This window comes from Geotrypetes seraphini, chromosome 7 (assembly GCF_902459505.1).
Source record: "Geotrypetes seraphini chromosome 7, aGeoSer1.1, whole genome shotgun sequence".
Taxonomy (NCBI): Eukaryota; Metazoa; Chordata; class Amphibia; order Gymnophiona; family Dermophiidae; genus Geotrypetes; species Geotrypetes seraphini.
This window is the reverse complement of record NC_047090.1, coordinates 98531501-98558454: the sequence shown is the minus strand read 5'-3', so window position 1 is coordinate 98558454 and position 26954 is coordinate 98531501. Positions and strand designations below refer to the sequence as shown.

General features: G+C 46.0%; 1 protein-coding gene across 5 annotated transcripts in view; it reads right to left on the bottom strand.

Annotated features, from left to right (window-relative positions):
• MPP5 (membrane palmitoylated protein 5) overlaps positions 1-26954 on the bottom strand; it is a 177194-nt gene that overhangs the window by 52601 nt on the left and 97639 nt on the right. For all 5 annotated transcript variants that reach the window (XM_033950752.1, XM_033950751.1, XM_033950750.1 and 2 more), the window contains exons 4-5: positions 26315-26392; positions 24803-24949 (exon numbers count right to left, since the gene is read on the bottom strand). In XM_033950752.1, the coding sequence (XP_033806643.1) occupies positions 24803-24949; positions 26315-26392 (225 nt within the window). The remainder of the gene's footprint in view (positions 1-24802; positions 24950-26314; positions 26393-26954) is intronic.

The window sequence follows — 26954 nt, the reverse complement described above, 5'->3', positions numbered from 1 at the left end:
TGGCTTTTCTGCAGGAGACCCACCTAACTCAGATTGAACATTCCAAATTGCGGAGAAATTGGGTAAGGGATGTTTACTCCTCCACTTCTGGGGGCCGACAGAGGGGGGGGTGGCAATTCTGCTACACAAGCGGTTGCCCTTTGTCCTGCATAAACAATTAACGGACCGGGAGGGGAGATATGTTATTATCCTGGGGGAGATTTGGGGTCTAAAGCTGCTGCTCTGTAACTTGTATGCCCCGAACTCTTACTGTCATAAATTTTTCTCCACAGTTCTTTCCATGGTATCGGCTTACCCAGATTACCAGGTGATCTTGGGGGGAGATATGAACATCACTGCAGACCCAGGGGTGGATTGCAAACCCCCTAGGAACAGCTTAAGGGACCATGATAACAAGGGGGTGGGATTTCTGGCACGACACTTAGGCCTGGTGGATGTCTGGAGGGCACTACACCCGTACGACTCGGACTTCACCTTTTATTCCCATGTCCACAAAGTGTACGCCAGACTGGATTACATCTTACTTGACCAGCGGCTGTTCTCCAAGGCTACCAAATCAGAGATTGTGGAATCCACGGTTTCTGACCATGCCACCGTGGATCTCACTCTAACCCTCGCAGCGGGCAGCAAGGCTTCTTCCTGGAAAATGGCGCTACATTTGTACCATGATCAGGAGTTTCGGACCTACCTGCGGGCGTGATGGGTAGATTACCAGGCCACTAATGATTCTCCTGAGGTAGGGCCGGTAACTTATTGGTACGCCTCCAAGGCAGTCCTGAGGAGGCACGTGATCGCATATACGGCTGCCAAGCACCGGGCTTGGGGAGCAGAGCTTCTAACGCTTACGCGCCAGCTACATCAGTTCCGCAGGGCCCATATCTCCTCTCTGTCAGAATCCGATACTGGAATATAAGAAAATTCGAGAACGCATTGAGACTTTACTTCATCAGCGGGCGGAACGGACTCTCGCATTCCAACGGTATAATATGCATAGGTGGGGGGGCAAGACGGGGAAACTTCTGGCAAACCTAGTGCGCCCGTACAAAAAACGCCAACTCATCACTGCTATCCGCGACACTACGGGTACTCGACATGAGGGGGAGAGCCAAATTGCAGCACAGTTTGTCAGGTACTAAGAGAACCTGTATGGTAAACGCCCGTTGGATGAGACGGCTCTCGCGGAATTTTTCCTGGGCCTATCCCTACCATCCCTGGAGGAGGACCAGGCTGCATCGCTGAGCCTACCCATATCTGTGGCTGAACTCCGCGTCTCCATCTGGTCGCTCAAACTGGCGAAAGCGCCAGGTCCGGATGGGTTTGGACCTGAATATTATCGGATCCTTGAGGACTTGGTGGCGCAACCCCTGAGTGCAATGTATAATGCGGTAGCGGAGACGGGAGGCACCTTTCCGGATAATATGGCACACATTGTTCTGCTCCCGAAGCCGGGCAAGGACCCGGACCTGGTGGGGTCGTTTCGTCCCATTTCCCTCCTAGATCAGGACATTAAACTTCTGGCCGCGACTTTGGTGCGGCGGCTTTCTACCTGATCTTATTCACCCTGACCAGGTTGGGTTTGTACCAGGTCGCTACGCCTCTATGAATTTGCTGAAGGTCTTGGGCGCGATCCACGACAGGGTGGGTGGGGGCGGTAAAGAGGCGGTGGCAGGACTGGATATGGAAAAAGCGTTCGACAGCATCTCCTGGGATTACCTATTTTGGGTCCTACGCAGGGGTGGTTTTCAGGGTGAGTTTCTGGCCTGGGTGACGGCCCTATATCATAACCCCAGGGCACGCTTACTGATTAACGGGGGCCTGACTGGGGATTTTGGTCTGCAGAGAGGTACGACACAGGGCTGCCCTCTTTCCCCCCTTCTCTTTCTTTTGGCTATCGAGCCTCTAGCAGCCAAGGTCCGACAGGACGAGACCATACGGGGCATTGTGGTGAAGGGGCAGGAATGCAAAATCAGCTTATTTGCTGATGACATCCTACTTTATATGGACCAGGTTCCCCTGCACCTGCCCAGAGCCTTGGCGGTGATTCGAGCCTTTGGAACCTTGTCTGGATTACAAGTCAACTGTAGCAAGTTGGAACTCCTGCTCCTATCAAGGGGACTGGCGCAGCATTGGCATGCGGTATTGCCCATTGCACCCACGACTAAACCGATGCGCTATTTGGGAATATACCTTAGTACCGACCTGCTTACTCTTTATAACGCCAATATTCGGCGACAACTTGAAGCTATCGGAAAGTTCTGCCAAGCTTGGCAGGAGTTACCATTAGGTATCTTGGGACGGGTAGCTCTGGTAAAGATGGTTTTGGTTCCGAAACTTCTGTACCCTTTGCAGACTATGCCTCTTTGGCTCAGTAGGCGGGATGAACTTGCCTTTAAATCTACTATTTCCCGTTTCATTTGGAGGTCCCGAGCATCTCGGATAGCGATGTCCAAACTTACATTGGATAAAGGCCTGGGGGGACTTAATGTCCCGGATATTCGGCTTTATAATGTAGCGTCTCTCATTCGCTGGATCCATGAGGGTTATACAGGGTGCTATCGTTACTCTCCCTGGGGTTGGTTAGCGAACTGGAGCTCTCCTTTTCACTTTATGAATACATTACACCGTCAGGATGATCCCGGGAGGCGATATCTAGCTTGCTTTCGTTTTTTAAGACCGTTTAGAATGGCATGGCGCTGGTGGCGACGCAGACAACAGCTGTCGACGGAGGTGTCTCCTTTTGTATGTCTAGTAGGTAACTCCCGGTTTCAGCCGGGTTGGGGTAACTCAGTATTTCAGCAATGGGCGGTTCGGGGCTGCGAGACGATGGAGGACTTACTCGATATATCCCCCGCCGGATTCCCATCCTTCCAGCACACCCGGGACGCGTGGGGCCTTCCCTCTAGCTATTTATTTTCTTACTTCCAGGTGCATCACTATTGGGATGTTGAACGCAGAGGAGGCGAGGAGGTCTGGGTTAAGGGGTCTCTGGATACTCTTTTCTTGGCTACCCCATCCATAGCTAACTCCCTTGCTCATTGGTACCGAGTCCTTAAATCGTCTCTTCCCCTATCGGTGCTCACCCCTGCGCGTTCTTCCTGGGAACGAGACCTGGGACAGGATATTTCCGAACCTCAATTTTTAGCTTGTTTCAGCACTTTATATTCCTACACTAAGTCCGCTGACTTTCAAGAACTCCAATATAAGATTCTCCACCGGGCCTATTTCACTGCACAGCGAGGGGCCCGTATGGGGCTCTGGGATAGTGCTTTTTGTGTTAAATGTAAGAACCGAGTAGGTACGTACCTTCACTCTTTCCTGGAATGCCCCTAATTGAGTATCTGGCAGGAGGCCCTTACCCTGCTGGAGCACGCTGTGCAACGCACTGTTGAATGGGACTATGGGTTTCTCCTCCTGGGTCTGCAGACCTCCCTCCGGGATCAGGGTTTCATTATCCCCCACTGTAGATTCTTCTATAATGTTATCCTCGTAGTGAAAAAACTGATTTTGACTTATTGGATGTCGGTGGATCCGCCACCGTTACCCCACTGGAGGAGTAGACTTCGGGAAGTGGCTCAGTTTGAAATTCGAATGTATGCTAGGTCCCCGAGTGCGATTAAGCAGCATTACGTTGGCCTGTGGGAGAGACTGAGGGACCTGGTGCCATCACAAGGACAAGAACCGGACGGGGGACTGGCGCCTGTCTAGTTTTTATTTTGTGCTCTTCCTGCAACACTCCTGATAAACTTCATTACCTTTTCCTTCTATCATGCTTTGGTGCCCCAGGGATGGGGGGGAGGGTGGGAGGGAGGGAGGGAGGGAGGGGATTGGGGGAATGAGTGTTCTGTGTGAGTGGTATGGATGGTGCAGTATGTGAGTGGTGTTGCGAGTTATTTGTGGTTTTCATGGGTCTTTGCATAATATATAAAAAAGTGTGAGATCGCTGTCCCTACTGGGCGGCTTTATCTATTACTGTTGTCCTACATCGCTTTGGTTTCCGATGCCCTCGAAGCCTCATTCTACTTTGTTATATACTGTTTCTGTGTGGGGGAACTTGTTTGGGAAGCTTTGTCGCTGCTGCTGTATTTTCACTTGTCATGGACAAATGTTGCTCTATTGTTGTTTGTTGTTGCGCCCTGTTGGGTGGTGTATCTTTCACTGCTAATAAACATACGTTAAAAAAAAAAAAAAGAAGCTCTGCCTGTGGCCACAGCTATACCAGGGCGTCCAAACCAGTGCTTCCTGGTTCGTATCTTCAGCTGAAGAACCGAGCCACTTTCTGGTTGGTCACTGATGCCATCAGATTTAACACTTCCTGGGACAGAACCTATTTTCCCCGATCTACTTGCACATTGTCTACTCCTGTAACATGAGCCATCAAGAGAGCCAACAAGTGGATCTCCACCCACTGAAACTACAGTTGAGCCTCCTGGTATAGCAGCACACTCTTGGCGCCTCCTGGTCGACTGACATAGGCCAATGCTGTTGTATTGTCAGAGAACACCCTTACCGCTTGGTTCTGAAGACAATGCCCGAGTGCCTTCAGTGCTAGACAAATGACCCTCAGCTCCAACCAGTTGATTGACTACCTCCTCTGAGATGCTGACCAATGTCCCTGCACGGGATGCCCCTTGCAATGCGTACTGGCTGGCATCTGTTGTATGAGCCAAGTGGAGATGTGAAGCGATACTCTCCAGGATAGAGACTGAGGCTCTTGCCACCAGCTCAGACTGTGACATGCTTGGACGGTGTCCAAGGGAGGAATATCTACAACGCATCTGTTTGTGGAGACCAATGGGATAGGAGCACATCCCGGAGAGGCTGCAAGTGTGCTCTCACCCAAGGGATGACATCTATGGTTGCCACTACTGATCCCAGCACCTGTAAGTAATACCAAGCTGACGATGTTGGCCTGTCCTGAAAGTCTTGGATCAGACACGTGCGCTCTGTGGGCTTCCGGTAGAAAAACTTTGTTCTTCGTCTTGAAAACAGATGCCCAGGTACTCCAGGACCTGAATGTGCATCTGTAGTTAGAAGTTTTTGATGGCAGGGCAGCTAGAAGGGAAGACTTCGAGTGAGATTATGAGGAACCATTCACCACTGGAAGAAGTCCGAGATGACTTGGATAAGAGCAGACAGAGGTCTCATAGCTAGAGACCACCGAGTTGATAGGGGTTCATTGTGGAAAGTATGAAATGAAGACGTGCCAATGGAATAACATGCACTGTTGATGCCATGGAGGGGAAAATGGATGATGCTATGTCAAAGGGCTCAATGGCCCAGGGAGGTCGAGTAACTAGGATATGAAAGTGATCAACGTTCCTGGGAGGAAAAAAAAAAGATTTGGAGTTGCCCAAAGGTCAAAAATGAAAAACTGATAAAAGTGAACCAAAATCAGGTAAAATACTGGTGCATGATAAAAACAAGAAATATGAGGAAAATACTGAAAAATAGGTACGTGGAGGCACAAAAGAGTTCAATGTGCTGAAGAGAAAACTGAAAAGACAGCTTCTCAGTTCAGCTGAAAACGAAGAACTGATGGTCCTGCAAGCTGACGCTGGGAAGGAAGGTACCGGCAAGCGCAAGGTAAGGGCACTACCTAAAGATTTAATGTGAAGGTGCACATGGCAGGGTCCATACAAGTCATGTGAGAATATTACGTCTGCTTATCCTCAGAGAAAGTATGAATATTTTCAGATGTGGACAGAGCCACACATCTTACTGTGTATTTTGAGATTTGTGTACTAAGTACTACTTTTATTTTGCAATATCTGTGTAAATAGTACTGTGGGTAAAATGACTTTGCTTTATTTTAGAACAGCGGTCCTTTTTTGGATGTTGAGGAGCTTATGCTTACACTTTAAGAATGATGTGGTAGGGGTTGAAGATTAATGGTTATGGATTTTAGGAATGGGCACCCAAAAAAATTTTCATGTTTATATTCATTTTTTGCCCCTGCCAAATAAATAACGATACAAGTGTGCATTATATACACTTTTCTTAAAGAGGGCGTACTATTTGTTTCTAAAGCACACCCTATCTCAAGAAGGCACATGTGCACGCACTATGTAGAACTACTACTACTACTATTTATTATTTCTATAGTGCTGAAAAGGTGTACGAAGCACTGTACATTTTAATATACAATAGACAGTCCCTGCTCAGAAGAACTTACAATTTAATTTAGAAAGGACATTACAGGGTTGGGGAGATTATGGTAGAGGAAATGGGTATAGGTACAGTGGGTATAGGTGTCTGACAGCAATGAGTGGGAGTTAAGAGTTGAAAGCAGTTCCAAAAAAGTGGGCCTTTAACTTGGATTTGAACACTGCCTGGGATGGAGCATGACGTATTGATTCAGGCAGCCTGTTCCGCAAGAAAGAAGGGACGGAGTCTGGAGTAGGCAGTGGAAGAGAAGGGTACAGATAAGTGGAGCTTGCCCGGGGGGGGGGGGAGCATATCGGGGGGCTTCAGAGTGAATGCACTTGTAAGTCAGCAACAGGAGTTTAGACTGTATTTGGCAATGGACGGGGAGCCAATGAAGTGACTTGAGGAGAGGGGTGATATGAGAATAATGGTTCTCACGTAATATGAGTCATGCAGCAGAATTCTGAATGGATTGAAGAGGTGAGAGACGGGTACATGGGAGGCCTGAGAGAAGAACGTTGCAGTAGTCTAAGCGTGAGGTGACAAGAGCGTGGACAAGGGTTTTTGTATTGTGTTCAGAGAAAAGAGGATGGAGTTTTGGTAATATTATAGAGGAGGAAGCAACAGGATTTGGCAGTTTGTTGGATCTGAGCACAGAAGGAGAGAGAGGAATCAAAGATCACCTCAAGGTTGCGAGTTGACGAGAAGGAGAGGAGGATAGTGTTACCCACAGAAATAGAGAATGGCGAGAGGGGGGAGGTGAGTTTAGGCGGAAAGATAAGGAGTTCCGTTTTAGCCATATTCAGTTTTGAGATGGCGCAAGACATCCAAGTGGCAACGTCGAACAGGCAGGCTAAAATTTGGGCCTGAACTCCTGTAGAGATATCTGGCGTAGAGAGGTAGATCTGGAAGTCGTCAGCATAGAGGTGATATTGAAAACCATGAGAGAAGATCAGTGTACCAAGAGAGCGGGTATATATGGAAAAGAGGAGAGGGCCTAGGACAGAGCCTTGGGGTACGCCAATAGACAGCGGGATGGTGGCGGAGGAGGATTCATCGTAACATACGCTGAAGGTATGACGAGAGATAGGAAGAAAACCAGGAGAGCAGAACCCTGGAATCCCAGCGAGGACAGCGTGTCGAGAAGGAGGTGGTGATCAACAGTGTCGAAGGCAGTAGAAAGATCAAGAAGAATGAGGACAGAGTAGAGTCCATTGGATTTGGGCAGGAACAGGTCAATAGAGACTTTGGCAAGGGCAGTTTCTGTAGAGTGGCGAGGGTGAACGTCAGATTGAAGTGGGTCAAGAATATTATGAGAAGAAAGGACGTCCAGGCAATGGCGGTGAACAGCACGTTCGAGTAGTTTGGATAGGAAGGGGAGGAGAGAGATAGGGTGGTAGTTGGAGGGGGATGTAGGGTCTAGCGAGGTCTTTTTAAGGAGGGGTGTAACTACAGCATGTTTGAAGACATCAGGAACTGTAGCAGTGGAGAGCGAAAGGTTGAGGATGTGACAGATGGGAAATAGAAATAGCTCAACCTCTTTAGAAAAAACCCCACCACTTTACTTAATAGACATCGCGCCGGCGTTATGGGGGGTTTGGGGGGTTGTAACCCTCCACATTTTACTGTAAGCTTAACTTTTTCCCTAAAAACAGGGAAAAAGTGATGTTTTCAGTAAAATGTGGGGGGTTACAACCCCCCAAACCCCCACAACGCCCCCACAACGCGGCGCGATGTCTATTAAGTAAAGTGGGGGGGTTCCCCCCACGCCCCCCCATCGGAGCCCTAAAAACAGTAATTTAGAGTGGCACGCGCCTCCGCGCTGCGCTCAATTGTCTGGGCGCGCCTTTGTCCCGGCGCGCTTTTGACCTGATACCCTGCCTTCCATGCCAGATCAAGCAATATCCAACAGGAACAACTAGTATTGTAGGTACAAATATTGCCAGCCTCACAGTCTGTATATTCATTGAACAAAAATCACACAAATGCACATGAATGGAGTAAATACTACTGTAGTAAGAGACAACTGAAATATGGAGTGGTATCCTAGAAATGGAATGCCTCTTCTGTAGTCAAAAAGCAAGATCCCTTGCTTAATGGAACATTATAAAAGGAAAACGTGAGTCACACTTTTCATGAGGGGGGGCGTATCAAGACATAAAAATTAAGGTTGGCCCTTTTGTATGAGATGAGACACATGCTGCCTGGCACTGAAGGATCTTTTAGTAAATTAAGTGCCTCTGTTCTCTGGTAAGATTTTAGAAGACTGCAGCTGATTCAAAATAAGACAAATGTTTGGAATCTCGAGAGGAATGAATGCTCCCACAAGACCTATGAAATTAAAAACAGCACATTTTTCACATGCCTTTGCTCTCCAATACAAAGCACTGCAATAGCAAACCCAACTCTAGTTTTTAAGAAAACATTGTTAGGCAGTTCATCTTCTTTTAATGGGCAACTCACTGTGAGATACTGTTCATGTCACTAGTCTAGGATGCAAATGGAAATTAAATTCATCAGAACTGCAACATAGTCAAATGAGGGATTAACATAGATGAGTGTCACCTATTTCTTAGTTTTAAGTCAGGTTTGATCTACTTTATGTTGTGAATTATTTAAATGTTGTAGTAGAGTTATCTTCTGTTTATTGTGGATATGTGCATTATAATGTGGAATAGAAACAGATATTTTATTCATTGCTTGTTTTGAACTTCTGTTAGTAGATAAAACAAGAAACAGAATATGCCATGCACTTTGCTCTGGCTTTGCTTTCTCATGCATCTGAGAGAAAGTGCTTTTCTGAAAGGCTGTGGTAGAATGGGTTTAGTGGCTGCTGCAGGACCTCACAACCCCACCCCCTTTTACAAAATAGTAGCGCAGTTTTTAGTGCCAGCCATGTCTGTAACAGCTCCAAAGCTCATAGGAATTCTATGAGCATCGGAGCTGTTACCGACACGGCCGGCGCTAAAAACTGCGCTATGATTTTGTAAAAAAGGGGGGGGGGGGAGGGGAGGAATGCGACACACACATAGGTTTCAGAAAAAAATCAAAACTCTACTTCCCTTGTGTACATAATCAGCTTCGTTTCCTCACAGGCTTGGTACTTCTAATTATTCTGGCCTAAGACACATGGCTACACATTTTAATATGCAATAATCTTCTCTAACAAAAATCACAATTCCAACGGCTTATCCCAGACATGGCTACATATTTCCAACTGCCAAGGGATAATTGGCCTGCCTTGGCAGTCTTTAGTTACCTCTCTTGCAATCCCTGAATTCACCTGGAGGCATAGGCTTGAGGCTTTTTATAATAGAGCGCAAGTGTGTTAGGAGCTTAGACTTTGCCTAGGTAACAAGTGATAAGAATATGATCACAGTCTCCTATAATACGTCACAGACAAAACTATGAAACAAAGCTCCTGATCTGTGTCTGACTACTTCAGAGGAGAAATGCTTGTACTATGTGCTGTGGCCAAGGACATATTGAATCAGCAGAATCCTTTCACCTTCATATGCTCATCTGAGCTGATATCATGTGAACAACCTTGTTCTGCACCTTTGGTACAGAGGTCAGCAAGACTTGGCCACTTTATTTCAGTTATGGGACTTTCCTGAATTTCAGGCTTATCTCTAAGGGACAGGACATGGGGAGGAGCCTGCTTATCTTCAAGGACAATGCCCCTCTGAACCCTATAAGAAGGAAAGCTAGGAACCAAGTTGTGTGCTGGTTATTCCATCTGGCCTGAAGTGCCATCAATCAGGATTCTACCATAGTAACATAGTAAATGACAGCAGATAAAGACCTGAACGGTCTATCCAGTCTGCCCATAAGTTATACTCATTAAAATATACATGATTAGATTAACTTGTCTCTTCTTTGACATTTCTGGGTCGTAGAAATACCAGCCCACTTTTCTCTGCACCATTATCTGCTGAGATTTCTTGCCTGTCTGGCCTTCTGCCTCAAGATTCCTCATTTCAGGAGAAGAATTTGTCATAAGGTTGTACGTCCTCTGTGTTATTTCCAGTGGGTTCTAGTAACAGCCCTTAATTTCAAGGCCTAGCTAGGGTTTATGTGCGCTCACTAATTTTCCAATAAGAATAGGTATTATTTATGTCTGAACTCTTTATATTTGTCCATACTTCTAAAGCACTTGTATTCTCATTTTTGTTTGCATATAAATAAATAGCCTTTACTTTACTATAACGGGCTTGTCTCACTGCTTGTCATTGTAGTTCAGGAGATAAAAGTTCAGACCTTACGGGGGCAGAGGTATTATATACCGAGTCTAAATAAAATCAATTACACATTTTTGTTCCTCAATGCAATATTTTTGTGGGAAATCCTGAACACTCATTATTCACCTATTTAGTCCCACAAAGCCACTCTTCCAGAGAACTCCCCCTCAGGTACTGTAGCCAAGCTAGAATATCCTGGGAGGATCCTTGCTCAGGAATTCCCTGATCTGTTCTGCTCTAGGAATTTAACCTCTTCCCTGCCTGAGCCCCACACCTCTGACTAAGCAAGTAAATCCATCTATTCTAAGAAGCTCACTATCAGAACTAAGAGGAAGCATTTCGAAGGACCTCTCTACCACTCCCTCCTTCACAAAAAACAAGCAGCACTGAATATAAATCCTGTAAAATAGACATAAGAAATGCACCGGTAGTCTTAACCTTCTCCAAAATGTCAGAGGTACCTGACGTAATCCCAGGTGATTTCACCGCATGTGTATTTTTATAGGGTAAATATCCCTTGAATAATGACCTCAGCATCAAAGTTTATTGCCAATATGCTTATGTTTATTAAAAAGTTTTAATTGCACTTCGGTTTGTCAACAGCACGGTGTACAAAATATATAAAAACAGGAAATGAAAAGAATGCCATAAAAAATAGAAACAAAAAAGAGGCAACAATGTCAAAAAGGACTCTATGAGTGTGTACGTCAGCCAATCACTGCTAACAAACCACACAACACTAATAATCACCAAAAGTGCGGGAAAATTGACAATGTCTGTGTTTAGAAAAGTTACCGACCGGAATACCTATTTACATTTTACTAGTTGTCATCCTTCCAGACTCAAACAGGCTATTCCGGTTGGTCAATTTTTGAGAATTCGCCGGATTTGTTCTTCTCTGGCCGAATTTAAAATCCAGACCAGAGATTTATCCCAACGTTTTTTGGAAAGAGGATACCCGGAGTGGACTATTAGACGGGCTTATTTACGCGCCCGGCATGCCAATCCTGACTTATTGCTCCATCATGTACAGCGTTCTGATCCAGAACGTCAAGTATGTGTGGTCACATATTCTCCTCGGGCTCAACAAGTGGCTGCCTGCATCAGACGGCATTGGCAGGTGTTGAGTTTCCACTCTGTCTTTCAGGAACCCCCCCTCATTGCATTCTCGTGCCCCAGGAATGTGATCAGGCTCACGCTTCTTTAGGCCATATGTTCTGGAGTTGCCCTAAAATTTTACAGTTTTGGAGATCTTTGGGACATTACATTACGATACTATGGGGGAGGCGATGGCTTCCACAACCAAGAGCACTATTCGGATTCTACAATAAAGCCACGCCCAAACCCAAGGGCATGTCGGCTTTCGTCACTAGAGCGCTTTTGATGGGGAAAAAAGCAATACTTACTAACTGGTTATCCCACGATCCCCCATCATATGCACAGTGGCGTTCCTTGATGTTAATTCATGCTACATTGGAACGAAGACTGGTGGGAGATTTGGATTGTGAGCTTGGTCGTAGATTCTGTCAGACCTGGAAGCATTTCTGGCAGGATCTTACTCCGCATGCCCGCAGTAGATTATTGAACCTCTAAGTTTAACTCTTGCTCTCCATTTTTGTTGTGGTACTGGACTCCTGGGGTTGAAAGGGATAGTGGGGGGGGGGGGGAGGTTGTTCTGTTTTAATAACAAAAGCTTATGCTGTTTGTACTGGTTTGCTTTACTGTTTTTATAATAAAAATAATTGAACATATTATCACTGCGTCCTGCTGGCATGATCCTCATACCCACAGGGAATTTCAGTTAAGGAGTCACACCACTTGTGAATCACGGTGGGTTGTGTATGTCATCAGCTGTCCCTGTGGGTTATCTTATGTAGGACACACATGCAGAATAATCAAAACCAGGTTGACGGAACACAAGAGTAGACTTCATCAGGCTGTTGTGTCAGCTCCCATGGTTCCCCATTGTTTACAATTGGGCCATGAGTTCCAACATTTAACATGGATGGTGTTGGAACAGATTCCTGATACATTTAGAGGGGACAGAATGACACAGCTCCAATTGAGAGAACAATATTGGATCTTTCAGCTTCGTACTGTCACTCTGGGGGGTCTTAATGAATGTATAGAGTGGAACACTATTATTTGATTGATGACTCCTCCTTCTCTTTTTTGCTTTTGTTCTTCATTGGTTGAAAGTGTTTGACGTCATTTTTGCTCTGCTTTTAAGCTCGTTCAGCTGCCTCTTCGGGCTCTCCTTTTTCCCTCCCAGCCGGTTCTGCTCCAGCCGTTGATCCTGATGAAGGGTTGTTCCCGAAACTGGGCACGGTTGATCTAATGACTACTCTGGACTATTCTGGTCTCCTTCAATTTCATTGACTTCATTTGGCTCGTTTTAAAGCTAAGTTGGCTGTGGTTTCACTATGCATTTTGGGGATTAGGCTGGGGAGGACTCTATGAATGGGTTTTCAGTTTGTTCACTCTCTCACTAGTTCACAGTTTGTGACTTATTTATTGATATTAATTCAGCACTGTTGATTTTGCACACTAGGGACGCCCGATGATGGTGTGCAGGCGGGGTGATTCACCTTCGCCTTTGTATGTGGAAGCGCTGGAGTTTGTTCTCCCGTCGCTAATAACCTCACACTGAGAGCGCCCCTATCTCCAAATTGACATTTATTATTAGTGTTGTGTGGTTTGTTAGCAGTGATTGGCTGACATACACACTCATAGAGTCCTTTTTGACATTGTTGCCTCTTTTTTGTATCTTTTTAAGCACCTTGTGACAAACGTTGAGGAGTTTATAGTATTATTATTATAAAAAATAGGAAGGCAAAAAAACAATAAGAAAAAACAGAAATGAAATAAAATAAAATTTTAATTAATTAAATCTAAGTAATCTAAATCAAAAAGAAAATAGTTTTGTTTAAATCGTGGCCAAAGAAGAGGATCACAATTTACCGAGGCGCAAAAACTATATATACCTCGTACTGTCAAAGGATCCAAGAGGAAAAAGAACAAGGAACCGACGTGGCTCACTGTAACGGTGAAAGAAGCGATCAGAGACAAGAAGACTTCATTTAAAGAATGGAAAAGGTCAAAAACGGACAAAAACTGGATTAAGCATAAACAGCATCAAAGCAGGTGCCATAAGGTGGTAAGAGGGGCCAAAAGAGACTATGAGGAAAAAATAGCCAAGGAGGTGAAAAACTTCATGCCGTTCTTTCGATATATTAAGGGGGAATGACCCGCGAAGGAAGCAGTGGGGCCGTTGGATGACCATGGAGTAAAGGGAGTGCTAAAGGAGGACAAAGCCATCGCTGACAAACTGAACACATTTTTAGCATCTGTGTTTACTGAAGAGGATATACACAACATACCGGAAGCTGACAGGCTATTTGCGGGAAACGAAGACAGGAAGCTGACAGGGTTGACAGTCAGTCTAGAAGAGGTATGCAAGCAGATTGATAGGCTTAAAAATGATAAATCCCCGGGACCGGATGGCATCCATCCGAGGGTAATCAAGGAATTGAAAGGGGCTATAGCTGAACTGCTTCAACTAATAGCCAATCTGTCGATCAAATTGGGAAGGATTCTGGAAGACTGGAAGGTGGCGAATGTTATGCCGATCTTCAATAAAGGTTCGAGGGGTGATCCGGGAAACTACAGACCGGTGAGTCTGACCTCGGTACCAGGAAAGATGGTAGAGACGCTGTTAAAGGACCGCATCATTGAGTACCTTGACGGACATGATCTGATGAGGACCAGCCAGAATGGCTTCAGCAAAGGCAGATCTTGCTCGATGAACTTGCTGCACTTCTTAGAGGAAGCAAACAGGCAAATAGACAAGGGTGACCCGGTCGACATTGTACATCTGGATTTTCAGAAGGCGTTCAACAAAGTTCTGCATGAACGATTACTTCGAAAAATTGCAAGCCATGGAATCGAGGGTGAAATACTCACGTAGATTAAAAACTGGCTGGCGGATAGGAAACAGAGAGTGGGAGTAAATGGACAATACGCGGACTGGAAAGGCGTCAACAGTGGAGTGCTGCAGGGTTCGGTACTTGGACCCGTGCTCTTCAACATATTTATAAACGATCTGGAAATTGGTACGATGAGTGAGGTGATTAAATTTGCAGACGCTACAAAGTTATTCAGAGTAGTGAAGATGTAGGAGGATTGCGAATATCTGCAACATGACATAAACACGCTTGAAAAATGGGCTGCAACCTGGCAAATGAGGTTCAACGTGGATAAGTGTAAGGTGATGCATGTCAGTAACAAAAATCTTATACATGAATACAGGATGTCTGGGGTGTTCTTGGAGAGACCCCCCAGGAAAGAGACTTGGGAGTGCTGGTCGACAGGTTAATGAAGCCATCCACGCAATGCGCGGCAGTGGCAAAAAGGGCGAATAGGATGCTAGGAATGATTAAAAAGGGGATTACGAACAGATCGGAGAAGGTTATCATGCCGCTGTACCGGGCCATGGTGCACCCTCACCTGGTGTACTGCGTCCAGCACTGGTCACCGTACATGAAGAAGGACACAGTACTACTCGAAAGGGTCCAGAGAAGAGCGACTAAAATGGTTAAGGGACTGGAGGAGTTGCCTTACAGCGAGAGATTAGAGAAACTGGGCCTCTTCTCCCTTGAAAAGAGGAGAATGAGAGGGGACATGATTGAAACATTCAAGATACTGAAGAGAATAGACTTAGCAGATAAAGACAGGTTGTTCACTCTCGCCAAGGTAGGGAGAACGAGAGGGCACTCTCTGAAGTTGAAAGGGGATAGATTCTGTACAAATGTAAGGAAGTTCTTCTTCACCCAGAGAGTGGTGGAAAACTGGAAAGCTCTTCCGGAGGCTTTTATAGGGGAAAATACCCTCCAGGGATTCAAGACAAAGTTAGATAAGTTCCTGCTTAACCGGAACGTACGCAGATAGGGCTTGTCTCAGTTAGGGCACCTTTTGCGTAGATACCAAATGTACCAAATGAACAGCAGGCAAAGCCAGTTGGTGAGCAGTCAATGAATGTAGGCTACAAGAAGGCTTATAGGAAACTAATAATTTTCCTGATTTGTGATCATACACCTATTCTCAAAAGACCACAGTGGTAACCAGAAGAGGCCTTTCCATAAAACACTGATATACAGATGTGTCTTCCAAAAGTCATCATCTGTAATTATGTTTATTATATAATTGATGTCCCACTAATGCAACAGGTCACAGCAGATCACAACAACAAAATTATAAAAGAAAGGAACACCAATGAAAATTGAAAGTAAAACAAGCAATCAAGACATATACAGGTAATACTATACATTTCAATGTCAAAAAATTATGACCGATGTTGCATATCTCCTACAGAAATTCCAGCTGGACCTGAGAGATGCATTATTCCAGAGAAACATTAAATGCCTTTTAAAAATATAGTACAATCACAGTTAACCAGTACTTTGTTAACAGGCATTCACCCACCTGGCAAAAAACCCCAAACAATCGCTGGGAAAAAAAATCCCCCAAAGCATCAGTGGCAGTAGTCCTGAGCCGTGAACCCCCTCTTCCTCCCTTAAGCCCCAAAGCAGTAGAAGTGACAACAGTCCTGAGCCGCAAACCCTACCTCCCCGAAGCACAGCGGTCCTGAGCCACAAACCTCACCTCCCTGAAGTACCAACGGTCTGGAGCCGTGAACCCCTCCCTCCCCCAAAGCAGCAGCCGGTCAGCAGGAGGCAGTGCTCAAAACAGGCTGCTCATGGCCAATCCCGGCAGGGCCTTTCCTCTGATGCCTTGAAAAACCCTGCTTAGGCTGTGCAGGCATCAAGAGAGGTGCAGGCAGTGGTGTCGAATGTATCTGCAGCCTGACAGCCAACTCCTTCTGAAGCAGCTTCCGAAGTTGGTCTGGTATGGACAGTGCAGGTACCATGTCTAGAGTAATCAGTACAGATTGCACAGTACAGAGGTGTTGGTGACCTGCTGAAGAGGCCCACCTCAGAGTAGAGAGTTGCGCAGGGACAGAAATCCCATCCGTCCCCGTGAGGAGTCCCTCCGTCCCCACCCGTCCCCGTGAGGAATCCTCCTCCATCCCCGCCCGTCCCTATAAACTTCAGAAATAGTTATTTCATTTAATTATGCTACTGAATTAAAGGCTCTGGTAGAAACCCATTTACAAATAAGCAAAGAGACTTTATTAATTTGGAAATATTAATTGGGAAGAATACATACTTTGTAAACGGGTTTCTACCAGAGCCTCTAATGTAAATATAAAATATAAATACTCAGCTGATGAGAACCCCCAAGCTGTCAGCTGAGGACTTCCTTTGCAGTTGGCCGGGGGGTCCCTTTTGCCAAGCTTGGAAGGCAGCAGTAGCGTCCCTGAGTCACAGATGCTGACACCTCAGTGGCTCATAGATGTTGCCAGCAACTGCTGTGCTTGGTGGAGGGGAGTTCTGGCCGTCTCTAGAGGAGGTCCTCTGCTGGCGGTGCTTGGGGACCCCCACCAGTCACAGCAAGGGTCAGCAAGTACTTCAACACTGTAGAAATAAAACCAGAAATGCATTTCCTTTTCTTTTGAACACAATACAAAGAATCTGCTATACACATTTCCCAAAGCTAACATATTTTAGTCAATAAATTCCATTTTTTACCTTTGTTGTCTGGAGATTTATTTTTCCATAAAGTTGGTCCCAGTTTCTTTTTTCCGCTTTCCCATCTTCTGTAAATTCTTCTGTTGCTGTCCATTGGTTCCTCCTGACATGGTTTAGCATTTAACCCTTTCTCATCTTTCGTGCCTGCCCACAAGCCCCATGCCCAACATTTCTCCTTCTATCACCCCTCTCCAGCACCATGCCACATCTCTCCCTCCATTCCCTTCACCACTATGTCCAATATTCCTTCCTCTTGCATCCCTTTCAATCTGTCCCACTGTTCCCTTTCCAACACAATATTTCTCCCTCTCATCTGTACCTCACTCCCTCCCTCCCTATGACCAAAAATTTTTCTTTCTTCTATTCCTGTGTACACAACCATCTCTTTCCCTCCCTTCCTCTCTCCCAAGTTCATGCCTTCTGTGTCCAAAAACGCACTCCCTCCCCCACCTCAGCATCTCCTTCCCAAGTTCATGCCTTGTGTCCAAAAACGCACTCCCTCCCCACCTCAGCATCTCTTTCCCTCCCTACCTCCATCCTCTTTCCCAAGTTCATGCCTTGTGTCCAAAACGCACTCCCTCCCCCACCTCTTTCCCTCCCTTCCTCCATCCTCTCTCCCAAGTTCATGCCTTGTGCCAAAAACGCACTCCCTCCCACCCTTTTGTGTTCCGCCTCCCAGCCCTCATCTGCAAGCAAAATGGAGCTCGAGCCGCTTGGCTCGTCTTCTTTTTCCTACCTGCCCTGTTGCAGCATACAGCCGACCGGAAGTCTTCCCGATGTCAGCGCTGATGTCGGAGGGAGGGAGGGCTTTACTTAAGCCCTCCCTCCGACGTCAGCGCTGACATCGTGAAAGACTTCCAGTGGGCTGTGGGCTGCGGCAGGGCAGGTAGGGAAAAGAAGACTAACCTCGCAGCTTGAGTGCATCGAACCCCGCAGGATCCTTGCGACCCTAGGAGGCATCCCCACGGGATCCCCAAAACCCTAGGGGGCGTCCCCACGGGATCCCCGTGATCCGAAGGGGGAACCCGCGGGTCCCGCGGGATTCCTGTCGTCCCCGTTCCCATGCAGCTCTTTACCTCAGAGGTGACAGTGTGCACTGATGAGGAGCGCTGCTGGCATCAACATTTTGACTGCATAGACTTACTCAATGCTGATGTAGTCAGAAATGCATGGTATGAAGGGGAAGAATGCTTCTCAGCTCATTTCTCTGATGGCAGTACCAAATTCAATGTCAAGGGCCGTGTCGATGGTACCGATAGAGCAGCAGGATTCACTGTGGAAGATGTAGACATCAAGGAAGTTCCAAAAAGCTTTTCCTGTTGGAGTTGTCGAGCCTTCAGAGAACGTGTTTGAAGTGTGAGGCAGCATGTACAAGAGTCCACCCGATGGTCAGGACCAAGGCACTGAAGGCACCACTTGTGTAGATCAGTGACTGAAATGGTCCTGTTGCAAGGAGTACGCCTCTTAAAGCCACTAGAAGGCTTCGACACTGAAATAAAAACAGTCGAAGCGAGGTCAAAAGAAGCAATTTTCATCGATGGTAAAGGTAGACATTCCTCTGAAAACGACTAGACACCCATAGAAATGAGGCGGCTACAGGGACGAAGGCCCAAAAATGTAAAAAAAAGCAAAAAAAAAAAAAAAAAAAAAAGAATCACCAAACCAAAGTGCACTTGAAAAAAAAGTAATACTGACGAGAAAACAAGGAAAAAAAAACGCATGGGAAGGCACTGAAGAGTAAAAAAATGCGCTATTGGAGTCTCTCCAAAAACACAGCTTCTTCGATTCACGGAAAACGAAGAACTGATGGTCACGCAAGCCATCGTCAGGCAGGAAGGCCACTCACACATGTGCAGTATGGGCTGTCTCGAGATTTTTGAAGAGTTAAAGTGGAGGAAGAGCTGTGGCTCACTGGTAGAGCTGCAGCCTCTGCACCCAGAGGTTGTGAGATGAAATCCCAGTGCTGCTCCTTGTGACCCTGGGCAAGTCACTTAATCTTCCAGTGTCCACCGCTTTGAATGTCAGTTTTGAATGCCAAAGCCACAAAAAGGCAGTATACAAGTCCCCTTTTCCCTTACTATACTTTTAGACTGTCTGTACCGGGCTCCGTGGATGATGTCACCCATGTATGAGAATATGCTGCCTACTTGTCCTGGGTAGAGAATTGAACAGGGAAAATATTTGTCCTCATCCCCGCCCCGTCTTCATGAGCTTGGGTCACCGTCCCAACCCGCAAACCATCTGATCCTATCCGCACAAATCTCGAATAGTTTAATACTGTGCAAGGATTAACACAAACCCTGTCTCCCCTCTCCTCCCCCTCACAAATATCCCCTCTATTATTGAGAAAACTGAAGTCAAATTACTACAGAATGCTACATAGAAAAATCAAGCTAACAGAATACTTCAGTCACACATGGCAGGAATAGTGTTAGGGGAGTAAAACTAGGGTACCTACCCCATGTCAGAGAGAGCCCTAAGCCAGCTGAAAGCTAAAGAAGCACAGCCTGGCTTTGCAGTCCCCAGTTATGTCTAACACCAGCTCTAGCAGGATACATATTTCAAATCTGATATATTCTAATCACAAAATAGAAAACACTTTTTTTTTCTCCCTTTGGTCATCTGGTCATTTTATTCTTTACATCACATTGGTTTCAGTTTCCATCTGTCTACTCTTAACTCACTTGCCAGGGTCTCCTGACCATTTGACATGTCTTCTTTCTGATAATACAGAGGATCCAACAGTGGTGTCCTCTCGAGCTGCCACATTCACTCTGTAAAATCTTTTAATGTATGCAGAATAGACCAAGTAGCTACTCTACAAATCTCTGTGGGAGGAGCTGCCAAAGACTCCACCCAGGAAGATGCGACACTCCTGGTTGAGTGCACCTTGAGAAAAAACAGTGGCTGCTTGCCACAAGCAATGTACGCCAACAAGATGGCCATGCAAATCCATCTGGCTATAGAGGACTTGGATGCCAATCTGCTGAGCCTGGTCTGATTGATCAGCATGAACATATGGTCAGAAAAACGAAAGTCATTGGTCTTTTCCCAAGTATTGAAATAAAACTCTACGCATGTCCAGTTTTCTCAAATTCCTTTCCTGTTTGTCTGAGCCTGTCGAATGAAAAGGCGGCAGATGAACCTCCTGGTTGACTTGAAAATCAGATACAACCTTGGGAAGGAAGGAGGGAATAGCCTGAAGAGCTACACCCACCTCTGTGATTCTGAGAAAGGGCTCCCTGCAAGAGAGCACTTTTAATTTCAAAATACGTCTCACTAAGACAATCACCACCAGGAACACTATCTTAACTGTGAGATCCAAAAGGGAAGCATATTTGAGTAGTTCTTATAGGGCAATAGTAAGGCCCTATAGAATGGTGTTAAGTTTCCAAGATGGGAAAGGATGCCTTAGTAGAGGCTGTAATTTGAGTGCCCCTTTCAGGAATCTGGTCACATCTGGGTGAGCCATAAGTGAAACCTTACTACTTTACACTCGGATACAGGAAAGGCCGGCCACCTGCACCAAACTATTTATGGACCACCCCTTCTGATGGTGAGTCCACTGACACAGAATTGAGTGGTCCCTGCAATAGGCTCCCCAGCCGAACAGGCTGGCATCAGTTGTGAGAGTCAACTACTCCGTAATCCGGAGAGGCATGCCTTTCAACAAGGAGTCTCCTTGAAGCCACCAGCACAAGCTGCTTCTCGCTGTCCTTGTCCATGGGAGCTGCATTTAAAGAGAATGCTTCTGCGGAGACCACCAAGACAAAAGAGCATCCTAAAGAGATCACATGTATGCCCTGGCCCAGGGAACAACCTCTAGAGAGGCTGCCATGGATCTCAGTACCTGATGGTAATGCCAAAAAGTCAGACTAGGCATTGCTAAGAGAGCCAAGATTTGTTGCTTGAGTTTCTGTTTGTGTGGCTCGGGAAGAAGAAAACAGCCCTAAGCCATGTCAAAAAGAATGCCCAGATACTCTAAATTGTGGGTTGGTTTCAGATGACTTTTCTTGAAGTTAACTATCCAGCCCATCTACTGGAGTAAATCCAACACCTGTTGCACTGTGAGCTCGCACTCCCATTTGGACGGAGCTCTGATCATCCAATCGTCCAGGTAGGGATATACTTGGATCTCCATCTTTCAGAGATGAGCTGCAACTACCACCATAACTTTGGTGAAAGTGCGGGAAGGGGGGGGGGGGGGGTGAACTGTCGCTAATCCGAACGGAAGAATTGCAAACTGGAAGTGCTCTTGAAGTACATGAAACCTCAGATATTTTCTGTGGCCCAGAAAGATGGGACTATGCAGATAGGCTTCTGTCAAATCCAGAGAGGTCAGAAATACCTCTCGAGCCACCACCATTATGACTGAAAGGGTCTTTCCATATGGAAATGCAGGATCCTCAAAAATGCATTTACGGCTTTGAGATCCAAGATGTGCCTCCAGTCTTCTGTATCTTACTTGGGCACAATGAAGAAGCTGGAGTATCTGCCTGAGCTCGATTTGTCATCGGAGACAGGCTCTATAGCCCAAGTATCTGAGTCTTTGAAGTGTGACACAGACTTTGGCCTCTTTTTCTGGCCAGCCAGCAGGAGAATTGAGAAACAAATCCACAGGAGGATAATAAAACTTGATCTTGTGACCCACTCGGATGATGTCCAGCACCCACCTGTCTGAGAAAATTTTCTCCCTCTCTCTCTCTGGAACGCTGACAGCCTCCCTCTGATATGTGAAGATACGGCAGCCAACCTGGCATCTTTGGGACTTTTTAGAGGGTGGGTTGACATGAGAAACAGAGGGCTGCTGGCTTTGCCAAATCTCTGCCTATAACACTGGATCTCTGGTTAGAGAAACTCGAATAGTACTGGCGAGAATGGTAGGAGGGATGAAAATTATTTCTATTCTCTCTAAGGGGTCTGTGTGGCCTGTTCTCTGGCAGAGACTTAGGGCGGTGATCCATTACACTGGCCATAAGATCATTAAAGCCCTTGCCGAAAAGCATTTGCTTCTTGAAAGGCAATCTGCTTAAGGTCGCCTTTGAAGCTGAGTTGCCCACCCACTGCCGGATCCAGGGCATATATCGGCAGAGACTGCATACATCGACACTTTGCTCATGATCCTACTAAGGTCATATAGGGTATCTGCCACATAATCCACTCCTTTCAGCACAATTTGAGGGCAGACGTCTTCCTCCATGGAGGGCTCCCATCTCAATCTGGTGTGCAGGTCCAAGCAGCAAAGGAAGCTACTGTCACAGCTTTAATCCCCAGAGCAAGAGCTTCAAACTGCTTTTTCAGAACCATGTCCACCTTGAAATCCTGCGCAACTTTGGATAACCCCTCACTCACTCGGGAGAGCTGTACATTTAGTGACCTGAGCCACAGCAGAGTCTACCTTTGGCCGATTAAACACCTGCTAGAACTCCAAAGCCATGAATAGAATTTTTTTTTCTACCTTTGTTGTCTGGTTTCTGCTTTCTTCATATTCAATTCCTTCCATCCACTGTCTCTCTTCTCTCTGCGTCTTCCATTTCCTCTGTAACTGTGCCTCTCCCTTTCTCCCCCCTCCAAATTAGTCTGGCACCCATCTTCTTCCCTCCGCTCCCCCCCATAGTCTGGTATCTCTGTCTTCTTCCCTGCCAGCATCTTCTCCCCACTCTCTCTTCCCCATTTCCCTTCAGTGTCTTCTCCCCACTCCCCTTCAGCGTTTTCTCCAAATCTCTCTTCCCCATTTCCCTTCAACGTCTTCTCTCCACTCTCTCTTCCCCATTTCCCTTCAGCGTCTTCTCCCAATTTCTCTTCTCCATTTCCCTTCAGCATCTTCTCCCCACTGTCTTCCCCATGTCCTTTTAGCGTCTTCTCCCCACTCTGTCTTCCCCATGTCCTTTCAGCGTCTTCTCCCCACTCTGTCTTCCCTGTTTCCCTTCAGCGTCTGTTCCTCTCCACCCCACCTTTCCTCCCTTTCTCCCTCCTTGCCCCTTACCTTCATGGCGCTTTCACCCCCCTCCTGCAGCGAGACCACCTCTTAGCCGCTTCCACCATGCATCCGTGGCCCCCCCTTACCCCCTGGACAACAGGCCCGGTCCGACAGGCAGAAGGAGTGTTTCCTGTGCCGACAAACCTCCCTGCCCTTTACCTTCGTGGCCGACAATTTCTAAACTGCCTTCTTACAGCAGCCATAGTGTTGAAGTTGCGTATGGCTGCTGGAAAGGTCGTCTCTGATGCAACTTCCAGACCTTTACAGAAGCCACACGCAGCTTCAACGCTCCAGCTGCTGTAAGAAGGCAGTTTAAAAATCGCGGCCACGAAGGTAAGGGGCAGGGAGGGAGTAGGGAGAATTCGGGACTGGGCGGCAGCAGCAGCAGTGATCAATAAGGAGGGAGGGAGCGCGATAGGTGATCGCGTGCGTTCCCTCCCTTAACTGCAGGGACAAGGCCATTCACTGCTCCATGGGGCAGTGAATGGCCTTGTCCCCGTAGCCACGGTGAACACAGTTTTTTCCCCACTGTTTTGGCAGGTTAGCTGTGGGTAACAGCCACCATGTCATTCTCTAGTTTAAACGTCATTCAGTTTGACACATATGCTACTACAGGGAACACAAGGAGGGTTGGTTAGGGGGTGGGGGCTTTCACATCACTGTACAGGCTTGCAAGAGTGAAGACAAAATATTCAGATGACAAGTTCTATGTGATTTAATCATCAATTACACCTTAAAGCAATTTCAGACTCCACAGAGAGCCACTAGAGCTCAGCCAACAATGGGGTTATATGGCAGTGTAAATTAGCCATTGTATTCTGAACGAGTTGTAACGGTTTCAAAGCAGAGGCTGGGAGCCCCTGCTAAATGACAAAAAGGGTTGTATCCAAGCCTGGAACACTGTACAAAACTCATCAGGCAAAAAGAGACAATACAATAAAGATACTTATAATCCACTTCTTTACTAGGATTCAAATGTTTGATGGCTTTCTCACGTGGGGGTCTGTTAGATGGTGTTTCCCATTTACAAGGGCTTTTATCCTGCTGTATAATGCTGTCCTGCTATCGATCTACATCTCTTTTCCTGCCTCCTTTCTCTCTATTTTTAGATAGATTGTGAGCATATTGGAACAGATAGGGGCCTCAAAGGACCCTCGGCCACAAGAGGGCATCCGCTTCAAACTCAGAGGCGGGAAATTTCATGGCGACACCAGGAAGTATTTCTTCACCGAAAGAGTGGTTGATCATTGGAACAAGCTTCCAGTACAGGTGATTGAGGCCAACAGCGTGCCAGATTTTAAGAATAAATGGGATGCCTATGTGTGATCCCTACGAGGGTCGAGTTAAGGAATTGGGTCATTAGGCGTGCGATCTCTAGGAGAGTAGACTTAGGGGAGTGGGTCATTTGAGTGGGCAGACTTGATGAGCTATGGCCCTTTTCTGCCGTCATCTTTCTATGTTTCTATGTTAAGACAATTCATAGGCAGCATATAAATAAATAAAATTTCCTATACTTTAAAATCTCAAGAACTCTAATTAGATGTTCATCATTTAGATGAGGTAGAATAATATTAGAAGACATTTATTTACTTATTTTAACTTACCTGTCTAATAAAAGCTCAAAGCAGTGTATACAACAGTAGTTGCAAGTCTGAGTGCATGAGGTACCCTTGTTATATATGAATTAAAGAGCACTTTAAAAAAAAAAAACACTGTATTGCATCATTTCACTTGTCTATGAAAGTGCCTGTACTATTACCAGGTTTCTCATGCCAATATATAATACTTACCAAAGGAATATCTCGAGCTTTTTCTATACGAACAATTTTAACTTTCTCCCCTCCATACTGGCCAATGCTTTCATAAACTCTGTCCTCCGAAACTGCTTCTGGTTGCATCTCTTGCTCTGCAACTTTGTCATGAGTCAGCAAAAGTGCCTATGGTACAAAAGACTAAACATTATGTAAGGAAATAGAGTTCTTTTATTTACAAAAGAGAAAAGTGAACTGGACCATATGCTATGGCTTGCAATGAAATCTGGATCAGCAGAACTGAGTGTATGATAACTGTCTAGGATGTCGTTTGTACATCTGATTTCAGAAAGCTGCAATTTATATACAGAGAAAGAGATCCATATCATGCATATATTTCACAGGAGCACTGTTTGGGCAGGGCAAAAATCTACACAAGTATTTCCTATTTTAAAAAGGGACTTTATGTGCACATTTCCTCATTGGATCTTATATCACAGAGGTATGCACATTTTTTAAAGGGTGTTAGTTTTGGCCAGGGCTTTACATAAGGGATTACTGGAGTCATTCTCCTTAATCCCCTATTGTTTACGTCTGTCTCCAAAATGAAAGCAAAGAGCGGCCTCACTACTTAATTGGTGGCACCTAAACAAGCAGGACAGCTTTATGTGGAAAAAGTGCCACTTTTATGTAGAAGCTGCTAGAATCTTGCCTTTTATTTTTAACAAAATTTTAGGTTCTTACCCTCTGCTAATCTTTTTTCTTGTAAATCCACACTTTTATTCCAGGACCAGTCCACCAGGATCTGTAGGAAGCCTCAAAACTTCAGAGGCTTTAACCCCTTCTACTCATACCTCATCACTGTGTGTCCTCCTCAGCTTACCCATCAGTCTTAAAGCAGTCAGGAACATCTGTAGCTTGGTGGTGGTTCAGCAGTGTATGGGCCAGCAGGAGCACGCTGTCTGATCTGCTGCTTGGGCCCACCCTGCTTTCTGAATGGCTGCAGTCAGTTCTCGTGAGTCCCGTGAGAACTGATGCAGCCATATAGGCAGCAGCGCAGACAGCGCTCCTGTTGGCCCATACACCGCTGGACCACAGGCTTCAGGGGGCATTTAAAAAGGTACTGCGAGGCGGGGGGTGTTTAAAAGGAAGGAAGGGCGGGGATGTTTTAAAAGGAAGGGCCGGTGGGCGGGCCATGTTATTAAAGGGTACCCGGGGGGAGGGGGGGGTTGTCTTTGCTCCATAAGATACACACACTTTTGCACCCCCTTTTTGGGGGTGGAAAAAGTGAGTCTTATGGACCGAAAAATATGGTAAGCCGTGGAAATGGCCATTCACCTGGCTTCCCTCTGTGGGCAGGACCCGCCAAAATAAACAAGTGATCAGAGAGGTGAAACACGTTGGTGGCCTCCAGATGCCGCAATAAATTTCTGCACACGTCCAAGGACCGCGACACCAAGTGAGGCTCCTTCAAACCAGAGGAAGCAAAAGCAGGAAGAACATAACAGCATAATAGCCTTACTGGGTCAAACAGAGTTGTTCCTAATTTACCTGAACATGGGGGGCATTCAGCAAAGCATTCAGTTCTTGCACATCCCTCTGATGATTTGATTTCAAAATATTCTGCACCTGGAAAATAGACCAGACAAAATACTTATTTCTAGAGCATGGTCATTATTCATACAGTATAAATATGTACAAGGTTTTTATCTGATCTTCAGGAACTTTTCACTCAAACCTCAATCATTCAAATTAAGTGATTAATTTGAGGTCACACTGGAAGTCATGGATGTGAGATTCACACCTGCTTTTTTACCTTGGCTTACAGCACTGTGCTCTCATAAGCCAGGTATTAACTCAAATTCCTTCCTACCATCTATGCTTCTATTAGTAGCACGCTCGACTTCAAGAGACGATGGGACAAACATGTGGGGTCGATATAGAGGTATGAAAGAGGATAGTTTCTCGAGGGTGGAAGGGATCATGATTGGGCAGACTTGTTGGGCCGTCGGCCCTTTTCTGCCGTCATATTCTATGTTTCTATCTCACTCTAGTGGGCTGATGCTCAAAACCAAACATGGGCGCTGGAAAATATCTCGGGAGTGCAGACAAAAAAAACCCAGCTTCCCAATCCTCAGAACTAACAGCATCCAAATTATATATGCGCTGTTAGCATTGGGAAGTTAAGGGG